This window comes from Falco naumanni, chromosome 3, assembly GCF_017639655.2.
Source record: "Falco naumanni isolate bFalNau1 chromosome 3, bFalNau1.pat, whole genome shotgun sequence".
NCBI lineage: Eukaryota > Metazoa > Chordata > Aves > Falconiformes > Falconidae > Falco > Falco naumanni.
The window spans coordinates 108003595-108019766 of record NC_054056.1 but is presented as its reverse complement, the minus strand read 5'-3'; the positions used below and the strand labels follow the sequence as shown (position 1 = coordinate 108019766).

At 42.8% G+C, this 16172-nt stretch overlaps 1 protein-coding gene across 7 annotated transcripts in view; it reads left to right on the top strand.

The window, feature by feature from the left end:
- Positions 1-1016: 1016 nt before the first annotated feature.
- PUF60 (poly(U) binding splicing factor 60) overlaps positions 1017-16172 on the top strand; it is a 31105-nt gene continuing 15949 nt past the window's right edge. For 2 of the 7 annotated variants that reach the window (XM_040585664.1, XM_040585663.1), the window contains exons 1-3: positions 1017-1217; positions 1734-1783; positions 15172-15267. In XM_040585664.1, the coding sequence (XP_040441598.1) occupies positions 1032-1217; positions 1734-1783; positions 15172-15267 (332 nt within the window). In that variant the 5' untranslated portion in view covers positions 1017-1031. Of the gene's footprint in view, positions 1218-1733; positions 1784-15171; positions 15268-15893; positions 16054-16172 lie in introns of those variants that run through there. The other 5 variants (XM_040585667.1, XM_040585665.1, XM_040585669.1 and 2 more) reach the window with 4 other exon arrangements.

Sequence of the window (16172 nt, the reverse complement as noted above, 5' to 3'; positions counted from 1 at the left end):
CAGATTGTATAATGTATGAATCCATTGTGACTCAACAATAATGTTTTTTGGTGGTCAACTGCTGTCACTTAAATTTAGACTAGAAATACGGAACATTTCATATTCCAATTCACACAGTGTACCTTTATCTCCTAATGAAACAACTTTTGCAATGCAAGACTTTCTTATCATAATGGTAATTAGACATTAAGTCATCTTTTAACTGTTTTTGATACACTTTATTGGCCTGAACTTTCTAAATCTTTTATAAAATGGGCTTTCAGAATCTGTAAACTTCTTGTAGATTTTCCTTAGTCTGGCATCTCTCCAGTAGTGGGGCCAAGAGGCCACTAGAGTCTCATGCCAGTTTAATTAAGTGCAAGGGGTAACAGCATGTATCTCTGTCCCTTACTAAGAACATTTTCTCTTTAGAGCGGATCTGCCACCTTGCGAAGCGATGCCTTTTTGGAGCCCTATTTGGGAGTAGCACTTCCATCCCTTGGGAGAGAAATCACCTGTGCCAGGTTGTTTGACCATGCCTTTGCATTTACATTTTAATGCAAGTGATTGGATCCACTGGGAAAGAGTAAAAGGGACAGCAGGGTGGGGACAATCAAGACACCATGATGGCGTTTCATTGCAGCAGTTCTCAGCATGTGGGTCCTGGATCCATTCTCAACCTGCATATTCAGCAACTACAAATCTCCACAATAGGCAACTGGGGCGTGTAACTCCGGATGCCCATATATAGACCAGGGACGACCCTGCAACAGCCAGGGCCCTGTCTGTCTCGCTTCCAGCACGTCACAGCACAGCCTTTGCCTGCAGGACGGGTCTGCCTTGCAGCCCTCAGCTTCTAGACCTCCCCCCCGCGAGAGGATTCCGCCCCGCCCAGGCCTCGTACGACCAGGCACCCCCCCGGGGCTCACACCGCGGGCCGGGGCTGGAGCAGCCAGGCCCACGGGGCACTGAACACCCCAGGTAGCGAAGCGAGGCGAGGCCCGAAGCCCCCATGCCCGGCCCGGTCCCGCCGCCGCCCCTGCACAGCGGTCATGAGACAGACTGACCACACACCACAATCACGTGACACTGTGAAGTTCTCGCGAGAGCTCTCCCCACAGCCCAGGGAACTCTCGCGAGAGTGTTTTCTTTCGCGCGCACCGCAGAGCTCTCGCGAGGGTTCTGCGCTGACTGCCGACGGGGTGGACAAGATGGCGGCTACAACGACCATCTCTCTGGTGAGCTGGGCGGCTGCCGCCTTCCCGCGGGCGAGCCGGGGTGGCGGGCTCAGGCCGATCCGCTCTGCGCTGCGTCGGCAGGGCCGGAGGTCGGGGGGCGGCTCCTTGCCTCGGCGCGTCGTGCCGCGTTTGGCCCCGCCTGCGGCCCCGGCGGGGCGGGCTGGGTCGGGGCCTCCGCTCCGCTGGGCGCGGGCGGTGGGCCGGGGCGGCTGCCGCGGGGTGACCGCTGCCCGCCGGCGGCCTTCCCGCCTGCGGCGGCCCGGGCCCCGGGGCCCGCGGGTGAGGCGGATCGTGGCTTTCCGCCCCTTGCGGCCGCGGTGCGGAAGGTCCCGTTGGTGCGGCGGATGGGGCTTCCTCCTCCGCGCCGCCGGCTGGGGCTGCCCTGGGCGGCCGCCCCGGCGAGGCTGGCCCAGGTGCCGGCCTGAAGCGAGCTCCGGCGGCGGGGCCGAGCGAGCGGTGCGGGGCTCCTCGGGGCGGCCGCTGGCGCCTGACCGGCGGCGGTCGTGTGCTTCCCAGGTGCCGCCGGTGGCTAGCGTGTGCTGCATACAGGCACTGGTGCTTCGGAGGTAGGTTTCCACGATACTGGGCTATGCGCGCGTGGCTTCCTTTGGACTTGTTTGCTGCTTTCCAAAATTCAGTTGTTTTAAAAGATCGAGCCAGGTGCTAGGGCTTTTTGTAAATTATGTAGCAGAAGTCTTTCTCTCCTAGAGCCTTGCAGCCTGAGGTTAAAATGGGAGCTCCTTGTCACCTCTCCTGGAATGACTTTAGTGCTCGATGGGTGATGGTTATTTTTATATTTCCTTTCACGTTTTTTATGCATTCACGGAAGAAACCCATCAGTATTGACTTTGTAAGAGTTTTTTCTGTTTTCAGGAGCATTCTGTAGAGCTTTCCTGAATGGACTGCTAATACTGTAAGAGAGCAGAACACGTTCATTTCAGAGGCTTGTTTGTTTTCGTTGTGGGTTAATCTTAAATAGAATAAATTAAAATACTTTACTGCTGCACTGTTCAGCCTTCCTTAGCCTACTTGTTTTTATTTTTAGCTAACTATGGAATTGTGTAAAATAGAAATATGAAACCTCCTAGGTGTCAAGCCTTCAGGGAAGGTAACCTGTAATATAATTGTGGATGCTGGGGAACTACAATTGGCCAGGCTCCTGTGCTCCCTCCAGATATCAGATGTTCATGGAGTACTGGGTTGAATAGACCATTGGTGTGACACAGCAGGATATTTCTTAATGCTTTTTCTGTTTTCTGCTCCCCCCCCTCGGTTTTCATAGAAAACAGTGTTTTTTTCTGATGAATAGATCTAATTCTAAATTTGCTCTGTTTTTCTTTAAGGGTCTACCTTTGAACCCTGAAGGAATTGTCTTTCGTGGTATTCCCCTTTTGAATTCAGAAATATTGAGGCTAATAATCAGGAGCAAATACGAGTAATTCTCACTTTGTTTCCCATCTCATCCTTGCTTAATTAGGGCTTCACTAGATTAGGAGGTTTGCCAGGCTAATGCTAGGAATGAGTGTTCAAGTCTTGAGCACCTGAGTTTAAATACAACTCCAGATATGACTGAAACCAAAAGGATGTTGCTTAGGATGTGTGAGGACATCAGATCTTGTTTTTACTCAAAGCCAGGGTGGTGTCTGACCTTTTATTTCACAGCACACTGCTTCAGCCAGTTCATTTAGTGTCACTGTATATAGTTCGGTACATACATGTTTTAAAATAACAATGCATACAATTAGAAATAGTTAGCTAACTTATAACAACCAACCACTGCACACTTTTGCTGCTTGGAAGTGATGCTGTGGCTAGTCAAACAGAATGTCAGAGTTGCAAGTCTTGTTTACAGTGAATTATCAGGGCCTTACAACATAAACAGAAATATAAAGACCTTGCTGCTTTTTCTATTTATCTATGTATATTAGCCATTAGAAACAAATATAATCAACGCTGTAAAATAACCTGTTGTGTTACTTTTCTACAAATCTGCCATTTGGATTGAGTATGAAGAGCTGAGCAGAGTACAGTAATTCTAAGGAGTTTGATTATTTTCATTTAATTGACTTCAAACACCATTCAAATGTAAACCTGTTAGCTTGCACTGTCAGGTTAAAATGGACATTTGCATTCAGAGGATTACAGCCCTCTTGTATATGAAGCATTGCATCAAGTCCAAGCAAGTCTTGGTGAACTTGTGATTATTCTTGGGTCTAGGAGGATGAGTCATACAGGCTGCAGGAACTGAAAATTTAGTTTCAGAGCTGCTGCTGCTGCAGTGGGTGGCTGTATTGGCAGGAGCAAGGGGGTAGTGATGGCCTGTAGATGAGCACAAGAAATTGGTAGGAGCAGTCCTGTGACTGAAGGAAACGTGTAAGTACCATGACAGATGCGGGAGATGGAACAAGAGGCACGTTTTGAACATGCTGATGTTAGTCATCAGTGTTTGGCTACAGAAGAATTCAGAATAGCAGATATAAACTATGTTTCTGTTGGTACATCTGTCACTTACAGCATGTTTTGACAAGAGGCAGTAGATGTCATGTGTGAAGAAAATCAAGAGGATTTCTTGGACGGAGGATAATGTTAGAATACAAGCCTTGAGATGGAAGGAAGTGGCTTTTTTTATTTCATTTGTTCCCAGACTAGGTGTTATCTCAGTGTTTAAATGACATAGTGTAAGAGAGCCTTCCAGGAACAAGAGTTCCAGCTCGACTGAGTATTGCATACTTTTATTCATTATGGGCTTTTGTAGTATGACTGGAAGATTTATTTTAAACTTCAGGACTGATAAACGTCTTAAATTCATTCTTGTCAGCTTCATACTGACAAGTGTTAAGATACTTTTTTTCAAGTAGTATCTTTCATAAACTGCATTCTTTATGGGAGTATAGTTCTCAACTTGCTGGAAAGAAGGTGAATCTGACCATCCAATATCGTGTTGATTCATCAACGTTTTTGCCACTATGTGTTTTACCTTGCTGTGCTTGAAGAAATGACACATGGTCTTAGTGTTAATGGTTCTTGAAGTGAAGACCCAATTCAGGTCTCCCCACAAGCACCTTTTGCATGATCCCTGGCTGCTTTTCAGGTTCAACAGGAGTGCCACGCTCTGTTTTAAATCCACTTTCCATGCGGGAAAGAAAACTGGCTGCTCTATGATGCGACCAGGAAATTTGCCTAAAGAGAGTCCAGTGCTTCTGCAGTCTTGTTAGAACAGCTGCGACGTTTACTTTGTTCTGTGACAATTTAAATCATGAAGGCTGGCTAGAAAAGCTTGAGAATTAAGGACAAAGTAACCTCAGTTAAGAGGATCTCAGTTACGGAATTTGGTAGACTCAGAAAGTTAGCTGAAAGCAAAATCTAAAAGTAGGTTTGCAGCACAGCTCTGCTGTTGTACTGGAAAGTGTTAAATGGGAAGAATAATTAAAATGGAAAGCAGATGGCTTTTGTCAGGAGCAGTGTATCTTGTAAGGAGACTGAGTTGGGTCTTATGAATTGTAACTCAAAAGCTCAGAAATGTTTGACACTTCAAGTGTACTGTGTGCTTATCAGATGCCATAAATCTACCTTAATTTGAGGCCATCAGTAAACATTTATTGAATGCATCTTGTATGAAAGCCATGCAGTTTGGTGAGGATATATAATGGGAATCATCACTTCTTTACCTAGCCTGTTTTTTTCTTCTCCTCCTGCCACTGAGAAAAAACATCTCTATTTCTCATTTTGAAATGATAGAATTAAACTTCATACTGTTATGTGTACACATATTTTTTTCAACACGTGCTTACTCTCATACTGTTGCCATAGGCTGTGCCCCTCAGCTTGCAATACAGGCAGATTTCCCATATGGCAAGCTCTCTTCCTTCTGTCAGAGCTGTAACAGGTTTTTTTCCTCTCTTCATGTGGTCTACATGTGTGCCTGGTCAGTCAGCACAAGCAGCATATGTGCATTTAAGATGAAGATGTGCAGTGCTCAGTACCTCCCGCCCCTCTCCCAGATGCTCTTTAAAACCTGGACGACCTCAGATGCATCTGATACAAGGCTTAGAAGAAGGATGGAAGAGAAGCACGTTGCTGAGCTACTTCATGATACTAGCAACCTCATGCAAAAGCTGCGGGATGTGCTGCTTCCTGTTGGTATCTTGTTTCCACAGCATCCAAGTAATCATCAGCCATGTGTGTTTGTGGAAGGTGCCAGGCCATACAAAGCTAGGGCCAAGAACCCAAGTAGCATGCTCAGTAATTCCAAGGGGTCTTTTTCTTTTTTTTGTGGGGTGCTTTTTTGTATTTACAGCCACTCACTCAGGACTGCTCAGTTGTCAGTGGAAGTATGTGGGTTAATTCACAGAGCCAAGGAAGTACCCTCCTGTGCCTGGGAGCCTGGGAAGGATGTGCTTAAGGAAACGACCACCATACGCTGCCCTTGATGCAGACTTTATCTTCCCAACAAACGTTTTATCTGGTTCTCATCAGTAACTGTGGGAGTCGGTAACAATGGTATTATACTTCTAGGACAAACCTACCAGGCATTTAATGTAGTTGCTGAGGGAAGCTTTAAGAAAAGATAGAGGGGGTGTGGGAAAAGGTTTGACTGGGGTAAAGCTTTGCTTTTTTCCTTCTCCTGACATTACTGAAGTTGTTTCACCTTTGCATTGTTACTGCTCTTGCTGCTGCCTGTGGTATAAGGAACACATAGTCTGCAAGCAACATCAGTGATTTATTGAAATATCTGCAGGATTGTTTTCTGTAGTGAGTCCACTGTATTGAGGGTGATCAGAATCACTGCAGGGCAGTCCTGCACAGGTATTTCCAGTACTTAACACTTTGCAGATTAACGTATTTGCAGTTTACTAATTGCATGTGAATTTGGAGGTTTTTTTGAAGAACATCAACAATGCACATGTGCACTGTTCAGCAGGAAGGTCATTAGCAGCAGCAGGCAGCTCCAACAAAGATGTTAGTAGCAACAGGTCCTCCTCAGATACTTTTAACTGTAGAAGTTAAACTAGCCATTCTTAATTTTAACTGTAAAGTTGTGTGTTACACAAAGTAGTTGTGTATCTGCATTTGAGATCTAAAATTCAGCTGTGTTATTTACGGGATAAATTTTCTTAGCCTGGAATAGTAATTAAGTTCCCCATGAAGCTTATGAGGACCAGTACAAGTTACTTCAAGCTGCGTATACTTTTCTTTTGATCTGAGGTAATTCTTAAAACACATCTCTTCTGCGTGTTTGAAATAGTTTACAGTGTCTGTGCTACTGCCGTAAGCAAGATACATGTGTAACATGCAGTGGACCATTTGTGCGCTGCTTGTGGTGACAGAATGGGCAACAATAAAAAATTCCTACAGAAGTATACGTTAATTATTAATGCAATTATGATGAAATTTCTCAGTAACCCGATTGGTACCTTTCATTGTCAGAAACGTTATAACACCTGTTATAACGGATTAAATCGTTAATATCTTGCTAATAAAACCTAAATACTTAGACATTTGTTGCCACCCCTTTTGATACCAGTACTGTGAAAGTGGTGGTGTATGTCACAACTCGAGGCACTGGTCTTGGTACACATCCGTTGTAAATGCTCCTTTAGTGCACGGTAGCCTCTTCACCCTCAGTGATGGTACTTCAGAATGATATGCAGTGCTTCTTGTTTTGGTATTTACCTAATTTCTTGGTCTTGTGAACTTTTTTGCACCACTTCTGTACTTTTCCTATGCTCTTTCCAGACTCAGTTTTAACATTCTTTGAAATATATATACACACTGAAAATGGATGCAGTACGTCTCTATTTGTCTCACCAGTTCCTTTTGTAAGGATAAAAGCATTACAGTGTTTCTGATTGCGCAGAAATACTACTATTAGCCTTTTTTGCCATCACAGAATATACTTGTGCAATTACTTGCCTGTCTGTCTTTTTGTATTCTTAAGATCACAGCTCAGTTAGATAATTTGTCCTTTCCTGCAGGAGGGGTGCATGTTCTCTGTTGGTGACTTCAGCAGTAGCAAGCTTTGTCGACCAGAATTAAGTTCACTTAGCTGTTTTGTGCAGTTCTGGAGGAGAAGCAATCTGTCTACTTAACGTGGTTTTGTTTTAACAAGGCTAAGGTGAAATTGCTGTGAATATTCCTTATCAGGAAAGTTAATTTTTAAACAGAGCTGAGAAGTAATTTTGAAGGGAAATAGTGTACAGATGAAGGGCTGCTGGCCCAGCCTGGTGTGTTGGGCTTGGAGGAGCTGCAGCCTGTAGCCTGTCTGCCCAAGTAGGTTCTTGCTTTGCATGTTCAGTCCTCCTTGCCCTCACCTCTTGGGGGCTTCTGGACCAGCTGTCTGTGAGACTTCTAACTTAGGATGACAACCTTGTAAAGGGTGCTAAAAGGATTAATTGTGGAAATGGTTATTGGATGCTGCTTAATAGGCTTTTTGCATATGGTATCAAAGGTACTGTGGCAATCCAGAGCATTATTTAAACAATCCAGTTCCCTCAGCCTCTCCTTACAGGGCAAGTGCTTCAGCCCCTCCACAGTCTTGCTGGCCCTTTGCTGGACTTGCTGTGGTTGATCAGTGGGTGCGGAGCAGAGTGCTGATCAGTGCTGTCTCTGTGGGCTCTGTCCCTGTTGTTGCATCCCAGGGTGCTGCTGTTAGTGCAGTCTGGCAGGAAGGCAGGTTGGCTTGCACTTAGTCTTCTGACCACCGGCACCCCTGGTTCCTTCTTAACAGAGCTACTCCTTGGCCTGGACCGTTGCAGGGGTTAGTCCATCATAGATTCACAGAATGGTTTGTGTTGGAAAGGGTCTTAAAGAGCATCTAGTTCCAGCTCACTTGCTGTGGGCAGGGACATCTTCCACTGGACCAGGTTGCTCAAAGCTGTATCCAGCCTGGCCTTGAATAAATGCTACATTGCATCTGTGGTGGGTTGACCTTGGCTGGATGCGAGGTGATCACCAAGCTGCTCTATCACTCCCCCGCTCAGCAGAACAGAGGGAGAGAAAATAAGATGAAAAAAAAAACTTTTGTGGGTCAAGGAAAAGATGGTTTAATGAGCCAATAGCAAAAGTCATATGTGTGGAAGTGAAGGAAGACAGAAGATGTTATTCTTTACTTCCCATCAGCAGGTGATGATAAAGTATTTCTTGGGAAGCTGGGCTTCAGTACCTATAGAGGTTGCTCTGGAAGATCAACGTCGTAAATAATGAATGTCCCTCCTTACTCCTCCTTTCTCTTAACTTTTATATCTGAGAGATGTCATATGGTATGGAATATCCCATTGGTCACTTTGGGTCAGCTGTCCTGGCTGTGTCCCCCTCCCAAGATCTTGCCTACCCAGAGCCTACTGGGTGGAGAGCCAGCCTGGATGCTGTGCGAGCACTGTTTAGAAGCAGTCAAACCCCTGGTGTGTTATCACCGCCTTTCTAGCTCCCAGTACAAGCACAGCACTGGGCTCAGCCAGACTCAGTACACCATCCAAGGTGTGGGATGATTGATCTTCCCTTGGATTTCTTTAACTTTTTATTGGCAGTAAACTTTTTTGAGCTATGGTGTAAGCTGTGTTGGGAATCTCAAGAGTTTCAGTCATGTTTCGCATTGACAGAAATCCTTTTGGAGCTTGACAGTGTCAAATGAGAGCAAGAGGGCTATCTTCTAAGAGCAAATGGTGGAGAGAACTTGTGGTTGACCATTGAAATTATATGCAGGCTGTGTCACTGCACTTACTGTGTTTGTCTATAGCTGCATTAAATGAAGAAGGGTTAGCTGGAGGATTTGTCAGTAAGAAGGTGAGATGATTGTAAGGGAAAATGGTGATCCCTTTTGGGAGGAATATGTTTCCTTGTGTCTTATTTTCCTGTTTGTAATAAGGAGAAAAAGGATCATGTGCATATTGATTTTAGCACTGTATTGTAGCTTGACAGGAACTGTAGTTTTCTTTCTTTGAGAGTTGAAAATTGAGGTGCGGGTGATTTCTGCATCATTTATCCTTGACAGCTAAATGATAATGTAGAGCATGCTGCATATAAAGGTAACATCTATAAGATTTTGTTGTTGTTTCTCAGAGCTGGCCCAGCAGGGAGTTCTATCAAATGCAGTCAAAAATGTATCATGAGGAATTGTTTCAAGGCTACACAGATTACTAGTGTGCATGTATTTAAGACTTATGTTTTCAGATGTTGGATTTGCATAGAATTTGGTGCTTTGTAAGAACTAAGTTATGCTAGTGGACAACATTAGTGCAATTTATCATAAAATCTCCTTGTTCATTTGAACAGGAGAGATATTACTGGCCAAATATGCAGTCATGTAAACAGTTTGGTCATGAAATGCTAGAAAAATGACATGTTTCGAAAGGTTTTGATCCCTGCTCATTCTCTATAGATCACATCTTGTAGGACGGTGGAAAAAAACCTCAGATGTGCCCCACGCTCTATATTGTATCAGTGTATTACCTGTGCATGCTAGCAGTAACAGAAGAAATAACTCACTTGCACTGCTGTTCCCATTTGGAAAAAAAGTATTCTGTAGGAGGTGGAAAAGAGTAGCTGCTAAAGAAATTCAGAAATAGTAAAAGGTCATTGTGCACAGAAAGGCTTGCAAAGTTAGAGTTTACAGCTGAATCCATGAAGTCTTGGATAGTAAATAGGGGCAAAATACTTAAATGGGTATATATACTTAAAGAAGGACCTTTTCTGAAAAATAACCTATTGTGCAAGGAAAAACATTGCCTTTGACCAGGCATTTGGGTGATTCTTCTTCCAGCTTCAGTACTGGTGTGGGGTGTTGTAGTATGAAAATACTCAGATTAATACAGGTTCCCAAGCGTTGATGCAGATGGTAGAGCAAGGATTAGACTGAGTATCCTGGCCAGGTACTTCATCAGTCCTTTTCCCACCTCTGTATTACTTAATCTTTGGGTTGTTTGCTTGTTGTGGTTCCTAAAATAAACAAGATTCTGTGTTTTTCTTTCTCTTGTGTGTGTTTATACTTCAGAGAAATTCTCAGCCATGTAATAAATTTCCAATGAATGTGCGTGAACTCTTGGAGTTCAAACCACCTTAAAGGGCCAAGCAATGTTCAGAAGCAATACTCATAGCAACAGGTATACAGTTTCTATTTATTTCTCTTTTAAAAGAAGCTCCTGTTCTCTTGCTTCTGTTGTCAGCTTCTCTCCCATTTTCCTTGTTCCCTCCTAACTGTTACAGTGTGTTTAAATAAGGCAGTTTTCAAGGTCACCAGCCTTAGTATAAAGTGGCACCTGCTTTTCAACAGGTACTGTTAGGTTACTGCATAGCAGACCAATTGTGCTGAGCCTCTTCTTGGTAGTGGTGTTAACCTAAGGTGCCAGGAAAGAGCAGAGCAATAGTCTCTGAATGGCAATGGAGATTGGGATTATTTTACATAATCTGTTGGTCTTTAGATAGACTGGAGTAACAGAGGGTGGTCTTCCTTGAAGAAACTCTCAGTGTTAAAAGGTACACGATGATAAATTTTTGTTACAGCTGTACTGTGGATCAGCAAAGACGTGTCTCTGTGGTTTCTTTCCCACCACACATCCCTCTGGAAAGAGCTTGGAACCAGCAGTGCCTGGGTCTGCCATCTGGGATGCTCTTTGTCACTTCTACATCATTTCTTCACCCTTAGTTTTGATTTTGTCCTCCATGCTGGAGATAGGATGTTGTCAACCTTTTTTTGGAAACATTTAATGAGCTCAAATGTCTAAATTACATTAAATGTAGATACACAGTGGTCTTTATTTTTAAGAATCATAACAGATTATGATCAATGGAGTGGCTTTTTTGTTGTGAGTGGTTAAATCTGATAGCCCTTCCACTCTGTTTTTCTTCTCCTAAATCTCATAGTTTCTGAATTGGAATAATTCAGTTTTTAAAAGCTGAGAGGAAAAGGAAACAGCAATAGGAAAAGGTGTGGGCTTTTTAAATCATCTGCAGAAAACTGAAGTCACTGAACTTGACTGTATGGTAACATACATAAGATGTAAGCAAGTGGGAAGGGGAGCCAGAAGAGCTGGATTTGAATTTTTTTTTTAGCCAGTTGGTTAAGAACAAGAATGTTTTGGGTTTTTTAATAACAGTTTTAAATGTTCCACAATCAAAATGAATCTTGGAGGTTATGTAGCCTTCCTGTACCAAACAGGTCACCATTACACACACACATATATATACACACATGTGTAGATGTGGCTGTTAGGGACACAGTTTAGTGGTGAACTTGGCAGTGCTGGGTTAACAGTTGGGCTTGATGATCTTAAAGATCTTTTCCAACCTAAATGATTCTATATCACTTCCCTGATATTTGTTTTCAGTTTGCATGTGGACTAAACAATGGTAGCTTTTGATCTACTGATTAAAAAAAAAAAAGTGTGCGCTTGAGTCTCCCAGTTTGCAGCCATGAACCAGTTCCAGCTACCTCTGTTCTTATTCATGTCAGCTTTCTTGTGTTGCACTTCTATTCCCCTTAGGTCTTCATGTGTTCAGTGTAGCCATGAACTTTATTTGAAGGGACTAGTGAAGTTAGTGAAGTGACTGCCATCTTTAGAACACTCTGTTCGGATACTTGTAGAATACAAGTTTTTACATTACGAGAGTTTATTTTGCATGTGCTGTATGTTCATTGATACTAGAAAATGCTCACAAATGGTGAACTCAAGGCTTGAATGCACAAAAACAGAAGTCTCAATTGTTGCTATAAAACAGAGTTAAGAATGACCTAGGATTTACCTCTCTCAACATTAGCAAATTCATCCTGCGGCTTTCTTTACTTTCAATGTAGGTGAGCTCCACTTCTTGCTCTTAATAGTCTGACTAAAGAACAAAGGAACCATTGTAATTTGGTGGGAGGCAGCATGCAAGTTGCAGTTGCCAATACAGGCAAGTGGGCTACTCTGGGAGAAACCTAGCAGCTGGTAAAGGGAATGTTAAAAATCTTGTTTTCAGCTATTAACTTGGGTTTTTCCCATGATGATTTTTATACTGAAACCAGTAGTGCTCACAGACATGTCTATTCAGTCTATTATGTGTCTACTGAACAGATTAAGATATTTGTCCTTTATGGTATTTCAAGTGGTTGATGGTGAACATTGAATTGAGAGAAGAAATTAGTTCTGCTTTTGATGGATGATACAGGCAGAATTTAGACAAACAACAAAGGCTGCTTTAAGCCAAGAAGGCGGTGAGGTTGTGAGATGGATGGTTCAAACAGTGGGACCGTTGTGCTGTTGCCTTTTTTTTCCCTTACACTGATTTGGTAGGAAAATAGAGTTCCCTCATGGTGCAGTGTGTGAATCAGACCCGTCTGGCTGTGCATCCTCACAAGAAACGGACAAGATTCTTTTGGGAAGATGAACATAGTTTACCTCATGGGAGGAACCTTCTAGTCCAGTAGTCACTGTCACTTAGGTAAATTAATGGACAGAGGATCTCAAGATGAAGAATGACTGGGCAACGTGATGGCAAATGTTGTTTATTAAGTTAGAACATATAATGCATGTATGGTGGGGAAAATAAAGATAGTGTGCACTGTGACAGGGTGTAAAGTAGCCTTTTCCTGCGTGCACTAATTAAGGTTTATCTGCTTAAAAGGAATGTCACCCCAGTGAGTAAAGTAAGAAATTTGGTTAATGAGCTGACTAAGCAGCATTTAGCATCAATCCTCTCCTGAATCAGCTGGAGGAATGGATTCATGGCAGCCCTGCCTCAAGGGGAAAGTAGGTGTGGAGTCCCTCTGTAACAGCTTGGAGGGGTGTCAGCTGGGGGGGGCTTGTTGTGCGGAACCCCGTGTAATGTCACAGTCCTGCATCCAGTGTATAGGCAGCAAAAGCAGACCCAGCAGATACAGCTGGGGATTGCAGCCTTCTTCATAGGTACTTAATGGTCTTACTGCTGAAGGGCTGTCCCATTGAAGCTTCTGTTCTTACAGCTAGAGCTTGCAAATACTATAGATAAAGCAGGTATTTAGGAGGCATTGAATTCGGGGGCTCTTGTGCTCTGCATTCCGCTCCATTTTAGTGGGAGGACTTGAGGGTGGTTACCTTGGGCCTGGGCCAGGGTGCCTTCTGACATGTTGCTGCTTTTCTCCTCTGCTGCTGTTTACTTCATGAACCATGCAATTTCTGTTACTTCCATAGTAATTTTTTAAATCTTTATTATTATTCTAAATTGAGAATGCCATGTGAATGCGCTGGAGCTTCATTTATACTTGGGTGGTATCTGTCATTTGCTGTGGATAGAATTCATGTGATTAAAGTATCTTAACTATTTTGCATTTTTCCTCATCGTAAACAGAACAGTCTACATTATATGGAAAAAATACTAAAATACTGTAAGTTAAAATTGGGTTGTCAGGGAACTTGTGATTCTGGAGGAAATGAGTGACCAGTCTGTTGTCTATTGAGTAGTATTGCAGTAAACACAGTGCAGGAACTGGGCTGGTGTTCTCTGGGGCTGTAAGGTGTACAGTGTATGGATCTCCTGGAAATGTGTGTGTACTTTTACCTAAGTCATCAGCAGCAACTCATCTCTTTACCAGTGGATGTTCCCCTTTGCCTTATGGTGGAATAAAGAAAATGCAATGAAACATGCAATTTGTGTGCAGCCATGATGCAGCATCTTTTGCTTCTGAAAGACATGTTTTTCTCTCTGAGACTTCGGAGGCAGCCAAAAACCAGCTTTTTTGCGGTTTTGCATTTTGGTATTAGATTCATAAGATCTTTTTTTTCTGGAGGAGGAGATCAGTGGTCTCTCAAAGACATGTATGTCCATAGGAACATTGTTAGCCAGTACCATGAGTGCCATGAGCAAGTGATTGCTCTGAATGAATGGGAACCAAATGAGTGGGAATACTCGTTGTTCCTTCTGCTAAAATGCCAATTACTTTGATATTAGATCTTTTCCAAGTGACAGCTTTGTTCCTATGCCAAGAGAGCTGGTTTTGTTTTGCCATGTGAATGAGTCTGTTCCTTTTTTCTATACTGTGCTTATTACAGAGTGCTTACATTATTTTTTTTTCCTGTAACTGGAGAACTGAGACATCTGTTAATAGGTTTGTAATGATGAACTCTTATTTTGATTGGAAATTATGTGATGGTACTTCTGGGATGCCAAAGAGTAATACCCTGAGGATACAAATTGGTGGATGCTTACCAGAAAGACATAAGCTGCTGAATCACTTTAACCAAAACCAGGTTGATAAGTATACCTTAGATAAACCTGTTGTTACTTAATGTGGTAGGAATAATTGACAAGTTTTTTTACAGGAATGAACTTGGATGTAAAATGTGAGCATGAGGTAGAGTTGTCACTAGACTGCTTAAAAAAGAACTAACAACACAGCTAACATCTGTTAGCTTACATGTATATCTGAAGTCACAAAAAGTCAGTTCCGTGGCCCAGAAGCTTTTCTAGACCTATTCTGATGTTGGGCTTGGGAATCTGCATGGGCAGGTAGGTGCATCTTGTACTAAGTATGAGAATAATGCTGCTTTGTTACTGAGTGACTGGAACAATATGTGAGATTTGAAAAAATTTTAGAGGAGATTTTAAAAAGAGAACTGGGGAAACCAAGGGTGACAAACCAGTATAGGAAGAGACGTAAGGAGAAAATAGATGGGTATGTTTGACAGAGTTTTAACTGTTGAGAGGTAGGATGGAGATGATGTGAGTGAGGACTGGGGATTTTAATTTTCTTTTAACTGAAAACCTAGTGGTTGGGGAACTCTTTAAGCATCTGACGTGTTCATCAGTTTGTACACTTGATGGGATAGCTCTCCCACAGGGAGTGGCTAGAATACTAATAGGTTTTTGTGAATTACTAGTAGGTTTGGGAAGACTTTTTAGCCCCTATGACTTTCTGGCATTAAGTGCTTTGGGTTTCTGGGAATGAAAAACTTGGTCACTTTTGCAAGAACAGTTTTTTCATTATTACTTTCTGTTTTCTCAGGGTACAGAGTCAATTAAGATGGAAAATGGACAAAGCACGGCAGCTAAGCTGGGGCTTCCTCCCCTCACACCAGAACAGCAGGAAGCTCTCCAGAAAGTGAGTAAACATGATGTGAATTTGCTTCTTAGAACTCTTGTTTGTTTGTTTGTTTGGGGTTTTTTGGCTTCTTGTTGTTTTGTTTTTTGGTGTTGTTTTTTTTTTTAATGAGCATCTCTTACTGATGTTTTAAAAGGGAACTCGCCTACCAAGGATATGTGTGGGGTGATGGCTATGCTGTGTGTGGATTCACACTTCCAAATTTGTACTCAAGAATTATTTGTTTTGGTTTAGAGTTTATAGATGCATTTTGAGGAGCATGATATGGAATTTCCTGTTGGGGTGGGGAGAATGTTTTTAATAATAAAAAAAGTAATCAAAATCATAAGTAAATAACATCTTAAGATCACATTGTAATTCTAAGACAATATGCAACTGCCACAAAGTTACTGTGAGGAGCAGCCTGTACTCCACAAGGAATAGGTTTCTGATATGCTCCAGCTGGTCTTCTATTCTATCCACTCAAAAACACATCATGAAATATCTCTTATTTTTCCCTTATGCTCTTTCCCATCTTAAAGAGACCCCATAGCAAGTATTTTCAACCCATTTGAGCCAACCTGTTTTAATCTAGATAAAATTGCAGTCCAGCTCTGATTTCTGGTTGTTGGTCCTGTTTTATACAGCTGTTGGGGAGGTTACTGCTGACTTCTTGCCCACTTTCCTCATGGGAGTGAGTGATGCCTGGCTTACTGAGAGGAGAGCAGAGTTGGGAAGAGAGGGGAAACAAAACAAAACCAGGGAGTCTGGGAACTGTGGGCTAGGTGTCTTCTGTGCTCTGGTGAGGCAAGTAAAGTATTGTTCTAGGTAGGCTTCGTGTGAATGTTCCCATAATGTTGAAGCTGCTTGTGTGTGTGTTGTTTGGCTCACAGTGTGAAACGGCCTCGTTTCCTCTGGCTTCTCCA